This window comes from Pelophylax lessonae (genome assembly GCF_965119305.1).
Source record: "Pelophylax lessonae genome assembly, chromosome: 4".
In the NCBI taxonomy this organism is placed as follows: domain Eukaryota; kingdom Metazoa; phylum Chordata; class Amphibia; order Anura; family Ranidae; genus Pelophylax; species Pelophylax lessonae.
The window spans coordinates 163,756,655-163,782,010 of NC_138771.1; the positions used below are offsets into that span (position 1 = coordinate 163,756,655).

At 44.4% G+C, this 25,356-nt stretch overlaps 1 protein-coding gene across 1 annotated transcript in view; it reads left to right on the forward strand.

Moving 5' to 3' along the window:
• EXOC4 (exocyst complex component 4) overlaps nt 1-25,356 on the forward strand; it is an 809,165-nt gene that overhangs the window by 573,784 nt on the left and 210,025 nt on the right. The window contains exon 12 of the mRNA XM_082254329.1: nt 22,935-23,071. Within this exon, the coding sequence (XP_082110455.1) occupies nt 22,935-23,071 (137 nt within the window). The remainder of the gene's footprint in view (nt 1-22,934; nt 23,072-25,356) is intronic.

Below are 25,356 nucleotides of genomic sequence, written 5' to 3' on the forward strand. Positions count from 1 at the left end.
ATGTTATTACTTTGAAATGTTAATAGACAGTTATATTCTGTGCATTTAGTAATGCATTAAGATTTGTTAATCAATTGAGCTGGCTAGAACTAGTTCCTGAAGGAGCCTATTCAACATTTTCACAGTGTAAGTTTGTAGAGTCCTTAAAGTTCTTGATATAAGGACAGTTTACGTATTTATACATGTTGATCATTCCCCATAATGACTGTTCTCAAGGAATAATAAAATAATTTCTGCTAATATTTCTTTATAGCTTAGGCCCTCAATGCCTCCAGTTCATAAAAACCTTTCCGAACTTTACCCAAAAATAAGATAGCATCATTCTCATCCACATCCTAATGTACAATCACAGGTCTTTTTCATTTTGGAAGGGAAGCGAGTGCCTTTTTATTTAGTATTTTTTTTGATTGCCTGGAGGAGTTCCTCTTTAGTTATATAATCTACCAGAACACTTAGATTGACTTATCTTGTTGTACTGCTCCTACAATGTGTGATTCATGCATGTTTTTATCCCTCAAGTGTATAACTAAATTTATCAACATTAAAGTGATTCTAAACAATCACCTTGGATATCTTGGAGAGTGAAGTAAAGTGGGCCTTAAAAAGCATTGCTAATAACAAAGCTAGCGGGTGTGATGGTATCCCAGCTGAGTTATTTAAAATCCTAAAAGATGATGCTGTTAAAGTGCTGTGCATTTAATATGCCAACAAATTTGGAAAACACAACAATGGCCACAGGACTGGAAGAGGCCAGTTTACTTTCCGATACCAAAGAAGGGCAGCGCCAACGAACGTTCAAACTACCCTATGATTGCACTTATTTCACACACTAGCAAGGTGATGCTAAGAATTCTACAAGCTAGGCTTCAGCAGCATGTGAATCGAAAGCTACCACAAGTACAAGCTGTATTTTCGAAGAGCCAGATGAACTAGAGATCAAATTGTCAACATTCGCTGGATCATGGAGAAAGCAAAGGAGTTCCAGAGCAATTTCTACTTCTGCTTTATTGACTACAGTAAAGCCCTCGATTGTGCGGATCACAACAAGATGTGGCAAATACTGAAAGAAATGGGAATGCCAGACCACCTCACCTGTCTTCTGAAAATACTGTATGCAAGTCAAGAAGCAACAGTTAGAACAGGACATGGAACAACTGACTGGTTCAAAATTGAGAAAGGAGTGCGGCAAGGATGTATATTGTCACCCTACCTATTTACCTTATATGCAGAGTACATCATGCGAAATGCCAGGATTGGCGAATCACATGCCAGAATTAAGATCGCAGGGAGAAATAACAACCTGAGATATGCAGATGACACCACACTAATGGCAGAAAGTGAAGAATAACTAAAGCGTCTCTTAATGAAGGTGAAAGAGGAGAGTGCAAAAGCTGTCCTGAAATTGAACATTAAGAAAACAAATATCATGGAAACTGGTCCCATCACTCCTTGGCAAATAGAGAAGAAATGGAACAGTGACAGATTTTATCTTCCTAGGTTCCAAGATCACGACAGATGGTGACTGTAGCCATGAAATTAAGAGACGTTTGCTTCTTGGGAGGAAAGCAATGGCAAACCTAGACAACATTATAAAAAGCAGAGACATCTCCTTACCGACAAAATGCTATATAGTCAAAGCTATGATATTCCTAGTAGTAACCTATGGCTGTAAAACTTGGACCATAAGAAAGGCTGAACGCTGAATAATTGATGCTTTTAAACTTCGGTGTTTAAGAAGACTCTTGAAAGTCCCTTGAACGTCAAGAAGATCAAAACAGTCAATACTGAAGGAAATCAACCCTGAATACTCACTGGAAGGACAGATCCGGAAGCTGAAACTGGAATGCTCTGGCCACCTATTGCGAAGTGAGGACTTATTGGAAAAGACCCTGATGCTGGGAAACATGAAAGGAAATGAGGATGACAGAAAACAAGATGGATAGATAGCATAATTGAAACAATGAACATAAAGTTAAGCAAGCTCTGGGAGGCAGTGGAGGACAGAAAAGCTTGGCGCACTATGGTCCATGAGGTCCCGAAGAGTTGGGCATGACTGAACAACAACAGCAAACGATTACCTTGTAAAACAACTCATTCAGTTTAAAAAAAGAGATGAAAGGCAAAACGTGTTCATAGAGAGGAAAACCCAAATCATTTTTTTCCCTTTATTATAAGTGATCACATTCCCTCTGTTCTCGGGTGCATATGACCTGGGGGAGGAGAATCAGCAGCACACTTGACATGTAAGTACTGGTAACAATGGGAGTTGGGTTAAATTCGAAAAACGTATCCATAAGTGTTGGGCTCGGTAGTAAAATGATTGTGAGCGATAGATGTATCTGAAGGAAAGGAAGAGTTTTATGTAAATGTCGTTTTGGACCTGCACATAAAGGTCTTAGAGAGAGAGTGATCATTGTGGGTTGATAAAGCATATGACAAGAGAGGGGATGAAAGGAGGATATTATAAATAAAATGCAGAGAAAATATGCTGGGATTTGGTAGGTAAAGCAGAAAGCTGGGGAAGAGGGGGGGAAGGGAGAAAGTGAAGGGGGAATGAAAAGATGAAGAAAAAAGAGAGAAAAGAGAAAAAAAAAGGTGGAGGCAGAGGGATGGGGGTGTAAGGAGGGGGTGGAGTGTTCTGCAGTGGCTAGCTATATTGTCTCAGTTTTCTTTTTATCCATAAACGAGTAATTAGGGGTTCAAGTTGGGATATCGAGCTTGATTAAATATTCAGTGGCTGACTGGAAATTAAGCCAACATGCCCAAGTGGAAATTAACTTGGATGGTGTGTCCTTGGCGGTAGCGATCATACCTTCAATTCCTGCAATCTTGTTCACACATCTATACCAGGCCGATAAAGAGGGTGTTTTGGTTGTGCCCCATGGAACGGGAATGCACATTTTAGCTGCATTAATTCATGTCATTGGAAAGAAAAGGTAATTTTAATCCCAAACCATGGTATTATATCATTTATAAATAGGTTAGCGTCCCAACACTAAAAGTGAATTTTCTCCAAAAAAGGAAAGTGCAGCTCAATTCTCTAACCCCCAGAAGAAACTGAATTGTGAGGGAGATAGTGTCATTGGGTGTAGCTGCAACTGGAGTTGTTATTGCACTGTTGGAGTTGAGCAATGTGCCATTGTGGCAAGAGCCAGCCCTGTGGACTTCAGTTTTGCTTTAGGCCTCTGTAACGAGACCCTTGCTCGCTTGCTTCCGCTCTCCCGACACTCCTCTGCTTCTAGTGAGTCAGCTTGCAGATCGCAACGTCTGATGGTTCGGTCAACCAAGGCTCCGGGATCCGAACTAAAGCTATGTGCCGTTCGGAATCCATTAGAACAAACACCAGGCAGGCTGTATGTAAGTTCAAACAGGAAGACAATTTATTGGAAGTACACAACACACTTTTATACAGAATTTGGAACATCCGGCCCCTAACAACCGCTTTCCCATTGGTCAATTGCAAAGTACATGCCGTTCTCCTTCAGGTCCTCCTTAGCCATGCAAATGAGGACTTGAAATGAGTCAGCAGGGATTGGTCCGATGGCTTGATTAGAAGGACTGTTATGTGTAATGAGACAGAAGCCCCCAGGGGGCAATCAATGTACACACTAGCCAGACACGGAACAATGGGAGGTCATCAGCACTCAGCATGAGACAGGGCAATCCACATTCCCTCCTAATACACAAAAGAAGGAAAGCCTCTCTGACACTGAAAGATATGTAACACACACAGCACTCAGAAATCACAGACCTCATGGCAAATGGGAACAAATCTCAATATTTTTACATGGAGACATTGCTGACAAATATGAAGCAATCCAAACCATCACCCATCTGTCCTTAAATTCCAGTGACGGTGAACACCGTCACATATCTTCCCCTGGGAAACAGTCCAACAGCCACAGTGGGACCCCGAACGGGTCAACTCGAGGATGTTGGAAAAGTCGTCTTAAGGTTCCAGGTCTGTCTGCCGGGATAACCCATCTGCATTCCCATTTTGAGGCCCTGGGCGATATTGTATGGTGAAATTGTACGGTTGCAAAGCCAGGCTCCATCGTAGTAATCGCCCGTTCTCTCCCGCCACCCGGTTAAGCCATATCAAGAGATTGTGGTCGGTCATGACGGTAAAAGAGCGTCCATACACGTAGGGCTGCAATTTATTTTAAAGCCCAGACTAAGGCCAAACACTCTTTTTACACGGCAGCATATCCAACTTCACGGGGTAACAACTTGCGGCTGAGATACGCCACCGGGTGCTCTTTTCCGTCCCCACCAATTTGGCTTAGTACAGCTCCCAGTCCGAACATGAAGGCATCGGTATGAACTACAAAGCGTTTGTTAGGATCGGGTGCCGCCAGTATGGGAGCTTGCGTTAGGGCGGTTTTTAACTGATGAAATGCTGTCTCGCACTCCGAGGACCACAGGAACTGTTTAGGGAGAGTCTTTTTGGTCAAGTCAGTTAGGGGTTTGGCTATGTCACTATCGTGGGGTACAAACTTCCTGTAGTACCCTGCTGTCCCTAAAAATGCAAGTACCCGGGTCTTGGTTCTGGGAACCGGCCAGTTAAGGACGGCCTCTATTTTTGCAGGTTCTGGCCTCTGATTCCCACATCCCACTCTATGTCCCAGATATTGCACCTCAGACATCCCGATATTACATTTGTCTGGCTTTAGGGTCAGGTTTGTGGCTCGGATCCTATCTAGCACTATTCCCAGGTGTCTAAGATGTTCCTCCCAGGTCTGGCTATAGATTGCGATGTCGTCAAGATATGCACATGCAAAATCTTGCAGACCATCGAGGAGTTCATCTATCATCCGCTGGAAGTTAGCCGAAGCATTCTTCATCCCAAATGGCATCACCAGAAACTAGTAAAGGCCGAACGGGGTGATGAAGGCCGACTTCGGAATTGCTTCTGCGTCCAAGGGAATCTGCCAGTAGCCCTTACACAAGTCAATAGTCGTCAGATAATGTCCCTGGGCTATTTTGTCCAGCAATTCGTCCACTCGGGGCATAGGGTAGGCATCTGTCATGGTACAGTCATTCAGTCGCCTATAGTCCACACAAAATCGGGTCATGCCATCCCGTTTTGGGACTAATACTACAGGGGACGCCCAGGGGCTTGCTGATGGTTTGATCACCCCTAACTCGAGCATTTCCCTAATCTCCGCTCTCATCCCTTCTTGCACTGCTCCGGGAATCCTATAGGCTGGTTGTCTCAGGGGCTTCTGCCCAGGAGTCTCTACCTTGTGCACAGCTATGTGAGTGTACCCAGGGAGTGCCGAGAACATCTCCTGTCGGTCCTGGAGTAATTCTCTGGCCTGTTCTCATTCTTGGGATCCTAATCTATCTCCTAGCCGTATATCCTCCACCCCCTGGAACAGTTATTGATTTCGGGAAGCTCCAGCATCGGTAGATATTCAGAGTCCCCGGTGGCCGGAGCGCATATGGCGGCTACTGCCTCAGCCCTCTTATTGAAGGCCTTCATCATATTAATGTGGAACGTCCACTTAACGTTTGTGTCTGCACAGCTGGCAACCACGTAGGTGGTATCGCACAGCTGTTTTACCACCTGATAGGGGCCCTGCCAGGAGGCCTGTAATTTATTTTGCTTCAGGGGTTTTAGTACCAGGACTTTCTGTCCGATATAAAAGGTGTGATTCCGCGCAGACCAATCATACCAAACCTTCTGCTGACTCTGGGCCGATTTGCATATTCTCATGGACTAGCTCAGTAAGGTCCCGCAGTCGCTCCCTGAGTTTCAAGACATAACTAAGGATGGGGAGGCCTTCCGGATCCTCTGCCCCCTCCCACTGGGCCCTTGCTAAGTCTAAGGGTCCCCTAACCCTTCGCCCATATAACAGCTCAAATGGGGAAAACCCTGTGGACTCTTGGGGTACCTCTCTATATGCAAACAGTAGATGGGGGAGGTATTTCTCCCAATCCTTCCTACTCTCTACGAAGGCCCGAAGCAGCTGCTTCAGGGTCCCGTTAAATCTCTCACACAGCCCATTAGTCTGAGGTTGGTAGGGGGTGCTCTGGATGGGTTTAATCCCACAGAGACGCCAGAGCTGCTGCGTCAGCTCAGCTGTAAACTGGGTACCCTGATCGGACAATATCTCCTGGGGAAACCCTACCATAGTGAATACCCGCAGTAAGGCATCTGCTACTGTATCCGCCTGGATATTGGATAAGGGAATGGCCTCTGGGTAGCGGGTGGCGTAATCCACCACCATAAGAATATACTTCTTCCCGGTGCCACTGGGGCGGGCCAGTGGGCCTATAATATCTACCGCTATACGGCTAAAGGGTTCTCTAATAATTGGCAGGGGTTGCATGCGAGGCTTTTGGGTGATCCCCTGTCTTCCCTACTTTCTCGCACCTCAGCATGTAATCTGGGCCAGAAGAAAGCATGAGACAACCGACTCCGGGTCTTGGCTGTCCCTAAATGTCTGGCCAAGGGGATGTCGTGAGCCAGTCGCAATAGCTCCCGTCTGTACTTCTGGGGTACAACTAGCTGTTTGTGGGGGCCCTGTCGCTTCCCAGTGCCCATTCCCTCAGTGTAACGATACAGAAACCCCCCTCCCACTCTATTCTGTCTTCCCCCACCCCACCTGGATCCTTGCCCGCCCTGTCCCGATAACCAGCTAAAGTTGGGTCACTCTGAGTCTCTTGCCTAACGTCAGAGGGAGAATCCCAGGACATGGTGTTGTCAATTCGGGGTAACGTAGGAGGATTTGGTCTTACCTGGGTCCCCATAGGAGTGGAGTTGCCTTGGAGTTGGCTCTGACGTCTGGTGGTCATGGCCATTGCGGCCTCTGGGGCAAACGAGGAAGTTAAATGGCCCAAATCGTTCCCCAAAAGTACTTCTGTGGGTAACTCGCGTAGTAATCCCGCTCGCACATGTCGCTCCCCTGAGCCCCAATCCAAGAGGACTTGGGCGGTGGATAAACGTAGCACCTTGCCCCCTGCTACTCGGACTGCAACAGTCTGGCCGGTCCGGGCTGACTGGGGAATCATGTGAGGCTGGATGAGGGTAATCGTAGCCCCACAATCGCGGAGTCCCTGGGCCGGCTGCCCATTAACCCATACTGCCTGGCGATGGTGCTGCCGATTATCTCCGGCAGCAGCTTGGACAGGATCCGCTTCGAAAAGTTTGCCGCACTCTTCCTGAACATCTCGATGGTTGGGCTCATTCTGGTAGCAATGAGCCGCTGGTCTGGATGGATGATTAGTCTCTCGATACCTCGTGGATTGATTAGGGCAATATCGTTGCAGATGACCAGTTCGGTTACAGGTATAGCACTTAGGTCCGGTAGGAGGGTTGGGTCGGGCTGGGGGTCTAGAGGCAGACCACGGAGGTACTGAAGTCAGCTTAGAGGCTGGTAAACTGGGCCGAGATAGTGGATAGCGCTCGTTTTCGCCTGACCTTCGAGAGTCCAGATATTCATCGGCCAGAATAGCCGCTTGCTGTACCGTCTGTGGTTGTTTATCTCGCGCCCAATCCCGTAGTATCGGAGGGGTGTGGTTAAAGAACTGTTCTAATAGTACTAGCTGGGTGATGTCCTCTATGGTATGAGCGTGGCTTCCCTGGAACCATCTCTTAAGGTTCTGCTGCAGACAATGTGCCCACTCCACGTATGTTGTGTTGGTTTGTTTCCGGGATTCTCGAAACTTAATCTGGCTGGCTTTGGGTGTAATGGCAAATCGGGCTAGCAAAGCTTCTTTTACCCGGTTGTAGTCTTTAGTGTCCTCGTCCTCCAGGGCCCGATATGCATCCGCCCCTCTGCCAGTTTTATTACTCGCCAGTAAGACGACCCAATATTGGGACAGTACTTCATGTATCTGGCATAGTCTCTCAAAGTCCTGCAGGAATGCTTCAATTTCCTCCTCTCCTTCCTTAAATAGTTTGAACGCCCAAAAGGGCAACTTACGGAAAGTCGCTGCATCTTTAGGCGTTTTCTCCGATTGCCGTATTTCTGACATTCTCTGCTCATGTTGCCGCTCTCGTTCCCTCTCTTGTTGTTCTCGTTCTTTCTCTTGCCGTTCTCGATCTTTCTCTTGACGCTCTAGTTCTTTCTCTTGTCGCTTATCCTGAAGCTGGATGTCTCTAATGGCACCATATAATGCCAACCGCTCTCGAACTCGTTGCTGAAACAAGTCTTCAACTGACCGGGGTCCTGCATCACCCTCCCTCTGATCCATCTCAGCTAGCTCACTGATCAGGGTGGCCTTGTTCTTTGTCCCACCGGTCCCTCCGCGGCTCCCAAGTCTTTCAGCGTGGCTCTCCTGCGTGCTGCATAGCTGGTCATTGACTGTGGTGGTATGGGGTGTCCCAGTAACTGGAGAGCAAATCCCACCGCTGCCAACCAATGTAAGACCCTTGCTCGCTTGCTTCCTCTCTCCCGACACTCCTCTGCTTCTAGTGAGTCAGCTTGCAGATCGCAACGTCTGATGGTTCGGTCAACCAAGGCTCCGGGATCCGAACTACAGCTATGTGCCGTTCGGAATCCATTAGAACAAACACCAGGCAGGCTGTATGTAAGTTCAAACAGGAAGACAATTTATTGGAAGTACACAACACACTTTTATACAGAATTTGGAACATCCCGCCCCCAACAACCGCTTTCCCATTGGTCAATTGCAAAGTACATGCCGTTCTCCTTCAGGTCCTCCTTAGCCATGCAAATGAGGACTTGAAAATGAGTCAGCAGGGATTGGTACGATAGCTTGATTAGAAGGACTGTTATGTGTAATGAGACAGAAGCCCCCAGGGGGCAATCAATGTACACACTAGCCAGACACGGAACAATGGGAGGTCATCAGCACTCAGCATGAGACAGGGCAATCCACATTCCCTCCCAATACACAACAGAAGGAAAGCCTCTCTGACACTGAAAGATATGTAACACACACAGCACTCAGAAATCACAGACCTCATGGCAAATGGGAACAAATCTCAATATTTTTACATGGAGACATTGCTGACAAATATGAAGCAATCCAAACCATCACCCATCTGTCCTTAAATTCCAGTGATGGTGAACACCGTCACAGCCTCCTTTAATAAAAGTTGCACAGAGAGAAGTATGGAGACTGTCATTAGTGGTCTTTTCAATGGTTTGCGTCACTGAGCTGAAACAAGCTCACAGATCATGAAAATCAGCTTGTAATCTGCATATTTGCTCCATAAGTACTGAAAAAAGTGGATAAGCGGTATAAAAGCTGGAGAACTGGTATTTTCAGAATATCTGGCAGCCTTTATGCTCCCTCCAGACAGGTTTAGTTCCTATAGTCAGGGGTTAAATCTGTTGCAAAACTTTTGTGATATAGCTTCCGTATTGTGAGCTGCTCTGTTGGGTTTTAGAAAATAAATCATGCTTTTGTGATTTAGCAGAGAATGAATTTCTAATATAGGCTTTGATGAGCCAACTAACTTTATTAGAACTAATTAGGAATGCAGTAGGTCTGTGGCAGTGTAGAAGATATAACAATTTTATCAGCTGAATCAGAAATCTCCATCTCCCAGCATGTGCTTGTGGGAGGACATTGGGAGCTGAGTCAGCACAACATGTCATTGTATAATGGATGATTAGCTGCAGCCCTTCCCTACAGACAGGTGAAGCTGCATGGAGCAGAACATTCCTGCTCTTCCAGGCTGCCACCAGTAGAACTCTCTTGTGATGCTGACAAGTTGATTTATAGATGAGCATCTCTTCCCTAATGAGAGCTGCCACCTTGGGTCACTGGAGCCCCCTGCTGAAGAGACCCTGTCACTGACAACTGTGGGAATGAGTAATGTTCATTAGTCTCTTGCTGGGGATTTAATGCTTCTCAGCTTTCCAGGAAGTAACTATAGGTAACTAGAGAATGAAACACAGACAAGGCAACTGTCTCTTGCTGTGTTCACAACACTTCTAACTTGATGGTTCACGTGCTGTTTGATAGCACATAAAAATCTGTTGCTTATTTGCTTGTGGCATAAAAACTAAATGTTTCAGATTTGAAGAGCTGCTCTGATCGTTATAAATTAAAATAGAACCCCGGACATTTTTATATGTAGCCCAGCATTTTATGGAGAATACCCATTCTGTGTTGTTCAACTAATTTCCTTTGAACCCTTGTTCATGTACCCACCCCCTGGAGGTGTGTCACCATGTCTGTCTGAGGTCAAGGACAATACTGCTGAAAACAGGAGGAGGATTTTTACCAAACATGTACAGGAATTCAAGTTTCTGTACACGTGCTGGTTTATTTTTTTATGAAGATTTAATTATTTTATGTACCTGTTAAATATAGGAAGAATGTAATGGAGTTACCCTCTAATTCTTAATTGCAGCATTGTGAATTAGAACCATATTTTTAAGTGTATTTTTTTTCTTTATCTTCATACTTCGGTATATATTTTAGAAGTGGCAGCTTGTATTACTAATACCTTCCAAACAGGTACAAGTTTTTAAAATCATATTAAACAATGACAGTTGTCCTGCACCAACCTAGCCACTTCTGTCTACAACACTTCACTCTTAGCCTCCCTGGACACACTGGCCCCCCTCACCACACACCAAATCAGGCCCAAACCCCTTCAACCATGGCAAACAGATAACACTAGAAGTCTGAAAAAGCATAGCCGTGCTCTTGAGCGCATATGGCATAAGACTAGGTCTCAGAAGGATTTCAACCGATATAAATCTGCCCTCCAAAAATACAGTTTCAGTCTCCACACTGCCAAACAGACCTATTTGATCACTCTCATTAACAGCCTGTCATCACGCCCCCGGCAACTCTTCGCTAACTTTAATTCCCTACTCCGTCCTCCACTACCCCCTCCCACCGACTCACTCACTGCCCAGGAGATTGCCTACCACTTCAAACAGATGATTGATACAATTCGTAAGGAGATCATTGCTGTTCATATACCTTCCGTGCCTTATGCTTCATGTCCACAGGTGCGATCATTACTTCCCTGATTCAACCCCGCCACTTTAGATGAGGTTGCTAAACTACTTGCTAACGTCCAATTAACGACCTGCCCTCTGGATCCTGTTCCCTCGCAAATGCTACGTTCACCTTCTGGCCCTATTCTACGCTCTCTAACCCACATCTTCAATCTCTCCCTCTCTTCTGGCATCTTCCCCAACTCTCTAAAACATGCACTAGTCAGCCCCATACTTAAAAAGCCCTCACTGGACCCAACCGATCTGAACAACCTACGCCCTATTTCCTTTCTCCCCTTTTCATCCAAACTCCTCGAACGTCTAGTCTACAACCGACCACCTTGCCGAGAATAGCCTCCTTGATCCCCTTAAGTCTGGATTTCGGCCTCAACACTCCACTGACCTGCTCTCCTCAAACTGAAAAATGATCTACTAATGGCCAAAACCAATGGACACTATTCTGTACTCCTACTTCTGGACCTTTCTGCTGCCTTTGATACGGTTGACCATCCCCTCCTCCTCAAAAAACTCCATGCCTTTGGTCTCCGTGACTGTACTCTTCACTGGTTATCTTTCTACTTATCCAACCGCACCTTTAGCGTTATGTACAATTCTACTTCCTCCTCTCCTCTTCCCTTCTCTGTTGGGGTCCCCCAAGGCTCTGTTCTTGGACCCCACCTATTTTCAATCTACACCTCCCCTCTGGGTCAGTTTATAGCCTCCCACGGCTTCCAATACCATCTCTACGCTGATGATACCCAAATCTATCTATCCACCCCTCAGCTCTCTCCCTCAGTCTCCTCACGTATCACTAATTTACTATCAGATATATTGGTCTGGATGTCTCACCACTTCCTCAAACTCAATCCATCCAAAACCGAGCTCATAATTTTTCCTCCACCACGTGCCCCTTCCCCTGATTTCTCTGTCAATATCGATGGCATTACTATCAGCCCATCCCCGCATGCCAAGGTCTTAGGTGTTGTCCTGGACTCTGAACTCTCCTTCAAACCCCACATCCAATCACTGTCCAAATCTTGCCGCCTCAGCCTCCGCAACATCTCCAAAATACGCCCCTTTCTAACCAAAGACACAACAAAGCTCTTAGTTCACTCCCTGGTCATCTCGCGCCTCGATTACTGCAATTCCCTTCTCGTTGGCATACCTCTACACAGGCTATCCCCCTTCAATCCATCATAAATGCTGCCGCCAGACTCATCCACCTTACTAATCTCTCAGTGTCCGCTGCTCCTCTCTGTCAAGCCCTCCACTGGCTTCCGCTCACCCAACAAATTAAATTCAAAATACTTACAACATCTCACAAAGCAATCCACAGCTTAGCCCCTAGCTACATCACTAGCCTAGTCTCGAAATACCAACCTAATCGCTCTCTTGGTTCCTCTCAAAACCTCCTGCTCTCTAGCTCCCTCGTCACCTCCTCCCATGACTGCCTCCAGGACTTTTCCAGAGCCTCTCCAATCCTATGGAACTCCTTACCCTTATCTGTCCGATTATCTCCTACTCTATTAGCTTTTAGGCGATCTCTGAAAACCCTCCTTTTCAGAGAAGCCTATCCTACCCACACTTAACAAATATACCTAAATTTTCTCCATCAGCCCATCCCCCACGGTTATTGCCTTTTGTTTCACTTGACCCTCCCTTCTAGATTGTAAACTCTAACGAGCAGGGCCCTCTAGTTCCTCCTGTTTTGAATTGTATTGTAACTGTATTGTCTTCCCTCACATTGTAAAGCGCTGCGCAAACTGTTGGCGCTATATAAATCCTGTATTATAATAATAATAATAATAATGACAGTACAAAGCCTATTGTTTAGTAACCCATATTTCCCAAAACCATAGGCATCATTAAATAAGTATAGGGTCTCGGAAGACGAGTTTCAAGTATGATGTAGCAACATTGAGTCAAACATTCACTGGTTTTAATGATGTTTTTTTCTATTAAAGCTACTTCTTTCAGCATTGTTTTCTGGTTTCAGGTTGTAGCTAGACTCAACATTGCTTTGAGATATCATTTACAATGACTGCGGCTGCTTTTATTTGTATTTTCACTTTTGTGTTTGGCATTCTGGGAAATCATTATGCATTGCAGGAATGCTATGTTTATTGTCTGTAATGCTGAATATTTACATTATTGTGCTGAAGCAATGTGGTTGTCAAAATTGGTTGTAATGATCTAATTTTGGCTTATCCATCTTTTTTAACTATAAGGATTATCTTGTATATTTAAAGCATAACTCCAGGCAAATTAGTTTTTTTCCCATGCAGTGGAGCTGTGCTGTGTGTGTTAATGTCTCTTTTTTGTCTAAGGGTTCTTAAAGCAGAGTTATACTCACGTAAACCTATGATTCTCTTAGCGTAAGACCGGTGCCTTTGGTTTCTGACCCCTTGCGGTCCAGCAGTCTTGTGCGGTGAACTATTCATAACATCATCATGCCTACAGAGCAGGTCTGGACATGAATGCATCAAAAACAGTCCACCGCTGGGTGTAGGGGAGCACCATTTTCCAGAGGATCAAAGAATGAGGCGAGTAAAGGGTTTGTGTTTACCCCTAGACAAAACGAGCAATTATCCCATGCAGTATTGGGCTTTAAAGCTAAACTGTTGTAAATAAGCAAACTGCACCCCTTCAGTGCCTCTGCCCTTTCCCCCACGATGCAAGGGTTACCTGCTTATTAAGTCTAAGGGTACTGGATTTAGAAGAAATACTTACCTGAATCCCTGTTCCGGCAGGCTCCCTCGATGCATGCAACAGGTCCCTGCAGGTACTGCCTCCACTGTATGGCTCTTTAACCCGCAGTCACACTTCTCCCTCCTTCTTGTACGATGAGATGAGGTGTTAAAAGCCCATCACTGTACGTGATGACACCGAGGGACTGCCCACCGCAGAGCTTTAAAGAGAAGCGTACCGGAGCCGGCTGGAGTAGGGGTTAAAGACTACGTCCACCTTTTAGAAAATAATAATAAAAACACATATGCCTGTCAGAAAAAATGTGCATTTTTCATTATTATTATAATTTTTATATATATATATATATATATATATATATATATATATATATATATATATATATATATATATATATATATATATATATATAATTGGAGCCTGCAAAGTCCAAGCACATATTTGAAAACACCATGTATGATTTAATTATTTGTTCATTTTAAATCCTAAAATGTATTTTTTATGCTGTTGGCATTAGTATTAGTGAGCCTGTCTTGATTTCAGCCTTTAGTAATCTTCTTCACAACAGCACGCAGTAATAAAGTAAAACTCTAACCAAAAAGTGAAGGCATACATAAATATACTAACCGCCCACTATTTGAATTTCTGTAATTATTTGAAATTCCTTTTTATAAAAAATAAATAAATACCTAATATATACTCCAGAGAGATGCACCCATCATGCTGTTTGCCGCCTTTTCAGTTGAACAGTTTGTGTCTTAGGGGAGAAGAGAATGTTGGGATAATTGACTACTTTAGAATTGCAGGTGTTTTGTTAGGTACACAGGCAAAGCTATGGCTCAAAAAGTAAAAATATAGATGAGCTATTCATTACTGATGTGCATCAGAGGGTTCTTTTGTATCCCCAGTTTTTAAAAGCCAGTGAGTGATAACTGAGACTTGCATACTGCTAGGGCTTTGGAGCTCAAGTGCCTGGAGTTCCACTTTCAAGTATTTCTAAATCACTATTTTTTTTTCTACATTTTGAATAGAGTGCCACGTGTGTCTCTGAGATTTCCCTTCTCTTGTATACTTAGGATCCCGAGGATCGCCGCTAATATCATATTTATTAAGTTTATGAAATAAAGATGATCTGGGGAGAACATTATCTCTGCACACAGAGACTAATTTATTGATAGAAACAGAAACGGTCAGTTTATGAAGGTGCGATCTCAGCACTTCACTGGTAAAATCTGTCAGAATTATTCCTCCCAGATTCACCAGCTCAGAGGTGGAGAATTGTGGATTGAGGGGGAAGAAGGAAGATTTAATGACTTCTTCTTTCTTGATCAGACCCCCTAAGACAGTAAACATGTCTCCCTGCATGTACATATATATATTGTGTAGGGGGATTAATAATTGTAATAACATGCTGTGGGCCGTCTCCTCTGAGAACGCTCATGTACTAAGCAGTGGAAGTTTACCACTGCTTAAAGCGGAGTTCCTCTCAAAAGTGGAACTTCTGCTTTAAGACCCCCTGATATGCCACATTTGGCATGTCATTTTTTTGGGGGGAAACGGGTACCTAGTTTTGACAGGTACCCGCTCCCACTTCTGCTTGGGCTGCCTAGGCGGCTCGTGCCGAAGTTCTCCTCTCCCGCTCCCTTCCTGCAATCTTCTGGGGCACGTCACAGGTCCCAGAAGATTGCCCATCCACTCAGGATGTGCAGCTCTTGCAGCTTCACAGCCGGGCGCCCACAGCAGTGATGCCGGCGCCGCGGGGAGAAGAGGAAGAGAACCGAGGCTCCGGCCGGCCGCATCATTGGACCGTGGGACAGGTGTGTGTTTATTAAAAGTCAGCAGCTACACTTTTTTGTAGCTGCTGACTTCTAATAAACACAAAACCAGTGGAACTCTGCTTTAATAAACGGACACCTAGAGTGTATAAGTGAATTTCTGATACTGTAATCTCGCTATGTCTCATGAGATTATAGTAACAGGCAGCAATCTCCACTGTTCAAAGCTTTTGTAGATCGCTTCACTCCTCAAAAGAGGAAGCAATCTACACCGCTTCATGAACAGGCACTCAGAGAGATCTCCTCTGAGAATGCCGGAGAACTCGCCAGTGGATATTTTCTGCTGCTTGATAAACAGACACCTTGTGATAGGATATATTTTCAATATGAAAAAGGAAATCCCCTCTTAAAATGGCCATACATAACCCCTTCTTTTTTTTTATCATGACCAGGGATGTTGGTACAATACTATAATTATACAACAAACACCTACCTAATAACCTAACTCTTAGGTGTTTGTATTCAGTCAGCAGGCTGAATGAAAAAAAAAACAAATTCCTCCAGCCAGGGGCAGACTGGCAACTTTCAGCCCAGGGGGCAAGTACAAACCAGAGGCCCATGGTGCAGTGACTGGGCCCCCCTCTTACTCTCCTGTGCTCCTTCTGACCTTCATTCCAGGCTGAAGCTCTGCTCCCGGTACTCTCTACTCACTGGCTGAATCCTGGTTCCCAACCTGGCCAGCAGGGGGAGTTGGGGGAGCTGGGACAGCTTGGTTGGGGCTGATCGGGGAAAGAGAATCTCAAATTGGGCATTAAACTGGCCTCTGCTCAGACACAATTTACACTATCCATGCTGGGGGGGGGGGGGGTGTCTGCGCTCTGTCCTTGTCTTCAACCTGTACTCGGTAGGTCAGCAGCAAAGGATTCTCTTCACCAGGAATCATTTAGGCATGTCTGTAGCAGAAGCGGTGCAGCCTTTTTACGGGGCATCAGAGCGGCCCGGGGGGGGAAATCGCCCCACTGCCCCCTGGCCCAGTCCTCCCCTGCCTCCAGCCACACAAAACAAGGTGACAGAGGAATCCACCCCAGAACAAAATTCAGCTGGTCCCTGCTTTAGACTGTTGTCACAGGAACAGGTTTCCTTGCCCTGTTCCCCACTGTGAACTGTCTAGTGTCAACTCACTTTCATTCCCAATCAAATTTGTGATGCGGAAAGTTAGATATAGTGAATCTTCCTAACAGGGGCAGTGACAGCATTCAAAGTCAGACAGACCCCTCACCAGTCTATCCAAATAAAAAAAAATAAAAAAAGTCTTACATTTACTTTAGGCTGCTCCATTGCATTTAATTGCCTTGTTTCCTTACATATGCACAGTCATTATCCATCTTGATTGATTTACACGTTTTCTTGACTTTGGGGCATAAAACTAAAGCTGGCCATACACTAGTAGATTTTTGGCATGAATGTTCTTAAGAAAAATCTCATCCTTGCATTTAATAATGCCATCAAGAGACTTGATGAATGTCATGAACTTCAAAATTTTGTTTGCTTTAAGGATTAGATTCTGAAATAAATAGAATCTCTTGCACAAAAACCTCATTCACTGGTAAAATTTTGTTAACCAAAATGATCTCTGCGCTAATGTTAAAACCTATTCAGATTCCCAATGTGTTCGAAAGAAAAATATAGACAGCTGCTCATATAAATCTCCACTATCCAAACGAAAATAAACCTTGCATAGTATAGTACTGAAAAAATATATGTATTTAATAAGCAGCACAGAAAACTCAGAGTGGCAGCAAAAAGAAAACACATTATATACCACCGTACAATGTGCATGCATGATGACTTCACATTGTGTGCCCTGCCCTATGTGTTTTTTGTCACCAGTGAGGGCTTCAGGGGAACCAGGAAGCAACCTACTGTCATACACAATCATTTCCCTCAAGAACTGCTTTCTTTCTCCTGAACCAGCTGCTTAATAGAGCTGAATAATTTTTCAGTACTAGAATATGTGCTGTTTATTTTCTTTTATGTTATATGGCACATTGAATATCTTGGAGTGTTGTTGACATACCATTGATGGCCACCTATTTACCCTTGATTGTGGGACAAGTGCATTGAAAAGAGGTCTTACTATTTGATAAGAGATGCATGTACCTATGGTGATGGTGAGGGATCGACCTCAGGCTGGGATACACATGATGTTGGAGGAATTTATTATTCATAGACTTTCACTCTATATATTTGTAAACGTTTACTTTTCTGAACGTTTACTTTTGTCAGTAGTTGCACTGTGACTATTTTATAAGAGTTTTTGAATTTTGATTTCACAGTTTTCTTTATATTGGTCCAGATTTTGGTATTTGTGTGGCATTATGATATAACATTTATTGTGGTTGTAAAGGCTAAAGGTTTTTTCTTACCTTAATGCATGCTTCTTAATGCATTCTCTGCATTAGGGTAAAAAAAAAAACCTATTGTGCTCAGCCACCCCATAATTACCTGAGCCTGATCTTGATCCAGTGATGCCCCTTCTCGATTGCCAGATTGATAGCAATTGATGACAACTGTCAATAGACACAGACACAGTGGCTCAGGAGTGAGCCTGCACGAGTGCCCCCCTAGAAAGTGACTTTCTATGGGGGCGCCCACTGAAGAGGAGGAGCCAGGAGCACCTGTGGGGGACTGGACTAGCTGGTTCGCCACTGAGGCCAGTATTTACCATTGCACTGGTATCGCAAACTCTGACCGAGTGGGTTAAGCTTTTACGCTGTGACCTGGAGGGAGTGGGTCCACAAAGTCATACAGTCCTGGTACAAGATCAAGTTTCGCTCTTACCCCTGGCAAAGTTCTTTCCTTCCAACTTGCGCCTGTCCCTAGATCGCTTACATGGTCTGTGTGGGGCAGGAAAGACCTGTTACCTCAAGGGGTGATTGTCCCGGTTCCGACATTGGAACGTTTTTAGGGTTTTTACTCAAACCTGTTTACAGTTCGCAGGAAGTAAAGCAAGGTGCGTCCAATCCTGGACTTCAAGGTGCTGAACGGCTTTGTGCGGGTGCAGAAGTTCAGAATGGAGTACATTTGCGCAATGGTGGCATCACTGCATCAGGGGGAGGCCTCTATTGACATCAAGGATGCTTACCTTTACATTCCAATATGCGCCAGTCACCAGCGCTTCCTACGCTTTGCCGTGGGAGAGGAGCATTATCAGTTTGTGGTGTTACCTTTTGGTCTCGCCTCTGCTCCTCGGGTCTTCAAAAAAGTGTTAGCCCCGGTGCTAGTATTGTTACGCCAACTGGGAATCGCGGTACTGGGCTACTTGGATGACCTCCTAATGCGAGCAGAGTCTCCTACTGCTCTGGTGGAAAACCTGGAAATCGCTATACGAACTCTGAGGGAGTTCAGCTGGATTTTGAATTTTCAGAAATCTGCTCTGGTTCTGTCCATAAAGCTGGACTATCTGGGTCTGACTCTGGACTCCGCCTTAGCCAGTGCTCCTTCCCCTGGACAAACTCCAGAAACTGCAGGTTCTGCGATTCGTCTCCTGCTGTCCAGCAGATGTTCATCCCTCTGGACTTGCATGCTGGTGCTGGGCCTGATGGTGTCTTCCTTTGAGGCGGTTCCATTTTTACACTTCCATACAAGGTCCCTGCAAAGGGAGATTCTGGCCAAATTGGTCAAGACTCTGCAGTCTCTGGACAATCAGATCAGGCTGAGTCAGGGAATGAAAGAGTCCCTGATATGGTGGTTTGTTCTCCGGCACTATGGCTGGGCAAATCCTTCCTCCACTTGAATTGGACAGGGGTCACCACGGATGCCAGCCTGTCTGGCTGGAAGGCATCCTCAGCAAAAATTCTGCTCAGGGAATCTGGACACTGGAAGAGTCCAGGCTACTGTTCAATGTCTTGGAACTCAGGGGAATCAGACTGTGCCTGGAACATTAAACGGATCATTGTCAGGGATGTCCAGTGCACATTCAATCAGACAGTGCCACGGCCGTGACTTATGTCAATCACCAGGTGGGCACAAAAAAGTGTCTTGGTGGTTCTGGAAGTAGCCGGCATTCTAAGAAGGGCAGAATGGTTTGTTCCAGCCCACTCCGCGTAACATATTCCGGGGGTGGAAAACTGGCAGGCGGATTACCTCAGTCGGAAGGTGTTGGACCAAGGGGAGTGGTCCCTTCATCCAGAAATGTTTCATCAGTTGTGTCTCCGGTGGGGCATTCCCGAGGTGGATCTGTTGGTGTCCCGGCTCGACAGAAAGGTGCAGAGGTTTGTTTCTTGGTCACAGGATCCTCTGGCGGACACCACAGACGCTCTTGTGGCCCCGTGGGGGTCAGTATCATCTGATTTATGCATTTTCTCCCCTCAAGCTTCTGCCAAGTCTTCTACACAGGATCAAGGCAGAAGGGATTCCGGTCATCTTAGTGGCCTCGGAATGGCCTCATCGATCTGCTGTGGCTGGTCGCAGATGTTCCATGGAAGCTTCCTCTCAGGGAGGATCTGCTGTCCCAAAGACCAATCTTCCATCCTGCTTTACAGTCGCTTGCTTTGACGGCTTGGCTGTTGAACGCCAGGTGCCGATGGATAGAGGTTTGTCTGAGTCGGTGATTCCAACACTGTTAAAAGCTAGGCAATCTACTTTTAGGAAAATCTATCATTGTACGTGGAAGATGTACATTGTGTGGTGTGAGTCTCTTGGGGTTCATCCTCATTCTTTTTTGGTGCCTCGAATCTTGACTTTCTTTCAACGGGGGGTTGAGCAGAAACTGGCCTTGACTACTATCAAGGGACAGGTGTTGGCCTTAGCGGTCTTCTTTCAACAGTCCTTGGCCACACACTCCCTGGTGCGTACTTTTCTTCAGGAAATTCGGCACTTGGCTCCTCCAGTGCGGTCTCGGTTACCGCCTTGGGACCTAAATTTGGTGCTCTCAGTCCTCCGGAAGCCTCCCTTTAAGAAGCTTACTCTGTCCCAGAAGATGGCCTTTTTGGGGGCTGTCACCTCTGCGCACAGGGTGTCGGAATTGGCAGCATTATCCTTTCATTCACCTTACTTAGTGGTTTACAGAGATAAGGTGGTTCTTCGCCCCTATCTGTCATTCCTTCCAAAGTTTGTCTCTGATTTTCATTTAAATTAAGACATTGTGTTGCCTTCCCTGTGTCCCAGGCCTAAATATCTGAACAAAATTGCTTTTCATGTCTTGGATGTGGTCCAGGCGATTAGGATGTACCTGGCAGCTACTGAGTCTGTTAAGAAATCAGACTCCATATTTTTGCTCATGGATGGGCCTCAGAAAGGGTTATCCGCTTCCTCTGCGACCATTTCCAGATGGATCAGACAGACGGTGATTCAGGCCTATTCCATCAAGGGTCAGGTTCCTCATTTCCCTGTCATGGCCCATCCTGGTTGTCAGTGCACACTTTCACAAAGTTATGTAAAGTGGATGTGTTGGCATCTGAGGATGCTTCCTTTGGGCACAAAGTTTTGCAGGCTGCTGTTTAGAGGATCTGGTCCTCTTTGAGGGTGTAGTGTTGTTTTCAGGTGGGCTCCATTTGATTTGGTTTAGCTCCTGTTTACCTGGTTGACTATAGTAAGCCTTTGGAGTTTCTTTTTCGTTGTTCCCACCCCTCATGTTTAACACTGCTTTGGGACTTCCCAATGGTTAAGAATATCAGGAGCTGTGTCCGTCAATGAAGGAAAGAGGAAATTGAATTTTTGATTTACCGTTAAATCCATTTCTCTGGTGTTCATTGATGGACACAGCACCAACCCCTCTGTGGAGTTGTAATAATTCTGACACTGCTTGTAACTAAATTAAGTACCAATAGCAGAGGGAGTATACCCCCTGGGACTGCCCATTTTTTATGCCTAGTGTCCTACTCCTGTAGGGGGTAGTGTAACCCAATGGTTAAGAAGATCAGGAGCTGTGTCCGTCAATGAACATCAGAGAAATGGATTTTACGATAAGTAAAAAATCCTATTTTTTTTTTTTAGCACTGATCACTGTATTGGTGTCACTGGTCCCCAAAAAGTATCAGGTAGGTGTCCTATTTGTCCACCACAAAATCACGGTCCCGCTATAAGTCGCTGATCGCCGTCATTACTAGCAAAAATAAATAAATAAAATATCTCATAGTTTGTAGACGCTACAACATTTTTTTTCCAAAAACGTAGCAGGATACATATTGGCCTTTATTGATGAGGAAATTTGTTTATATATATATATATATATATATATATATATATATATATATATATATATATATATAATTATTTTTTTTTGGGGGGGGTTATGTATAGCAGAAAGTAAAAAAATATATATTTATTTTTTTCAAAATTCTGCCTTTTTTGTTTATAGCGCAAAAAATAAAAAACTGCAGAGGTGATCAAATACCACCAAAAGAAAACTCTGTGGGGGGGGGGGTGGACAAAAATTTTATTTGGGTAAACTTTTATTTATTTTATTTTTATGTGAGTACAGTGTCGCACGATCACACAATTGTCAGTTAAAGTAATGCAGTATCATATCGCAAAAAATGGCCTGGTTAGGAAGGGGAGTTAATCCTTCCGAATCTGAAGTGGTTAACTATTAAAAAATCATTTTAATGTTTCAAAAAATGAAAATTTTCTAGCAAAATTCTTGTATAGCCAGCTAAACTTATGCAGTGCTGTGGATAGCAGAAGACAAGTATAGACAGCCATATCTGCAGTTCACCAGTGGCAAAAGACAGATGTTAACATTTCCAATAAGCACATGGAGAACACATGAAAACCTGTGCATGCATAAAGGAAGAGTGTTAATAATGCTGTTTACATAGTTGATGACCTCATTGCCTTGGCCTACAGTGTTGAATTTGCTATAAATCTGTATTGCATATGTGTTTTTATTCCTACAGGTTGCTTAGCATCATCTTCATAGATGTATCTACAATTCCATCAAACTGGCTTAATATTTCTAGTTTTCTGTATCATTCACATGCTTCCAACCTACTGTCATACAAAAACATCTTCCCCAAGGAACTGCTTTCTTCAGCCAAACATTTCTCACATATAAAAAAGGCATTCTATGTACTGTATTCATGAAGGATAAAAGATGTACTGGGAAGGCTTAATGCAATTTCTTGACAGGTTAGGTGGAAATTTATGGATGTAAGTATGATGTTTGTCAGCCAGAGTGATAGAATTATTGGACAAGTGAACACATAACTCACAAGCAGAAAGAAGAATCAATTATATTGAAAGACGTTAGAATGAGATATAATAGGGTTTAAGAGAATCTTGTGAATTCAAAGAATTGCAGTGATGCCTTTGGGAAACCTGAATTTTTTTGTACAGTATAGTACACATACCATAATTCCTAATATTTAGAAATGTCATAACACAGTAACAACCAATAGAACACAGTCATAACAAAATAGGCACCATTACTGGTCTTCATCTCTAATACTGCTGGTTAACGTTGATCCCAAACACTTTTTTTGGTTGCCCTAACCCATTGTTTAATTTTGTCTTGCAGAGTACCGTCATTGTGGAGAAGACCATTCAAGATCTAATGAATCTTATGCGAGACTTGAGTGCTTACTCAGATCAGTTTATGAACATGGTGTGTGTGAAACTTCAGGAGTATAAGGACACCTGCATGGCAGCATTCAGGTACTTGGATTCATATGTGGCAGCCTTTCTACCTTCCATTGGATTACAAAATGATTGAGATTGATAGGCTGATACAAGTAGAGTACACCAACACTGTCTCATTACCATTCTCACATTCTCATGCTTTGAAGGATTAGTGTTTTTGCTTCATGGTTATATGATACAAAATCTATTGCAAAGAAAAACAGTCATGTTGCCTAAAGTGATATTAAACCCCAAACCAAAAGTGTAATATATTGCAGCTTACTTTACTAAATCATAAGATAAAGTGGCTATATTACATTTCCCTCTGTTTTCAGCTAGTGATCTGGCCAGTAATACACTTCTTGTCCTTGGGTACCTTCACTCTGGGGAAAAAACGGGCAACGGAAACACCTTTGTACAGCAGTGATGTCAGTCTGGAGGGAGGGGAGTGATAAATGTACTAACAGATATAAACACACAAACTAAAACGAACTCCAGCTAATACTTTATAAACAGTTACAGCAAAAAGGTTTTTTTTTTTTTTTCCTTTTGTAATAAAGATTTTACATAAATCAAATCTGATCAATGTAAGCACCTCTGTGAGTGATAAATGGTTTGTCCCAACCCTCTAGCCGCTACAACTTCAAGATCGCTTGCACTTTTGAAATAACAACAGACATACTGACAGGACCCCAAGGTAAAAAGAAAGAAAGTAAAGTAGAGCAGCTATTGTGTCTAACAATTGGTAAGCTGCAGTATAATAAGGCTGGGCTCACATATGTCCGGCTGTGGTTTGCAGTCCAGCCAGGGTACTGTTCGCTTCTGTTCACCGGATCAGGTGCGAATTTTTGCTTGAATTCGCACCTGAACCGGACCCAAAAATGCACAGGACCTTTTTTGAACCATGGATCTTGCAAAAGAAGTCCAAAAGCTTTATTGCAAAAAGGATCACATCAGAAACAGTGCAACGTTTCGGAGCCATGCAGGACCCCATCACCAGGCATGCCTGACAAAGGGGTCCTGCGTGGTTCCGAAATGTTGCACTGTTTCTGATGTGATCCTTTTTGCAATAAAGCTTTTGGACTGCTTTTGCAAGATCCATGGTGTGTTGGCGAATATGTATGTACTTGTGATAGATCCAGTGTCCAGCTGGTGATCGCTTCAGCACCCAATATATATGTGCCTATATCCAGGAAGGTGTGCGATGGGAATATGTACTTTACTTTTTTTGAACCACACTGCAGCCAACCCCGTACATGTGTGAACCGCCTCCTTTGAGAGGCGGTCACATTTGCATGTAATGCGAATTGGATGCGGTTTAAAACGCATCCAATTCGTATGTATGTGAACCCAGGCTAAATGTTTGCTTTTGGGTTTAATACCACTTTAAAGAAGAACTAAAGGCAAAAATTAGTTATTTTTTTATTTGTTTTCATCTTGAATAGCGTAAGGGAAGCTTTCTTTTTTTTGCTCACTGTTTGCCATTGGGGAGATTGCCATTCAATTCCTGCCCCATAGCCAAAACAGGAAGTGAAAGGAAATTCCCCCAAAGCTAGGAAATCTATGGTTGTCACCAGAGCTAGTATCTTCATTGGATCATATCTACTCTTTCTTTTTGTGGTGACAGCCTAAAAGTTGGATTTTCTTTCACTCTCGTGGATAACAGTAAACATGACAAATAGAGAGGGTGAATCTCCTTAATGGGGGCACAGAAAGCCATAAAACCCTGACAGACATTATAATCCCTCTCCACTATATCCATAACTAAATAAAAAATATTTCCATTCAGCTGTGCTTTAACCAGTTCGCTACCGAAGCCATTTTTGAATTTTTTCAAGTTAACCACTTCTGGACCGGAAGGATTTGCCCCCTTAACCACTTGCCGACTGCCTAACGCAGATCTACGTCGGCAGTCAGCCCCTCACAGGCAAAGCGACGTAGGTCTACGTCGCTAGCCTGTGAGGGTCTAGGGAGCGAGCGTACGCCCCCGGAGGCGCGCTCCCGCGCGGTCACGCACCCCCCGCGCGTGTGACCGGTGGACCCCGATGTCCGCCGGTCACTCGGCGATCGGCGGGGGAGAGGGAGAAAGTCAGGCGGCTTGTGTAAACAAGCTGCCTGTCATTCTCCCCGGTGCATGAAGGATGGTCATACGGTTCTACTATGTAGAACCGTCGATCACTCTTCATACATCTGAAGCCACAGCCAATCACAGTAGAAAGCACGCCCCTAGGGACACACACAGCCCCTCCCTCTCAAATAAAGTTAACCCCTTCACTACCAGTGTATTTTTACAGTAACAGTGCATATGTATAGCACTGATT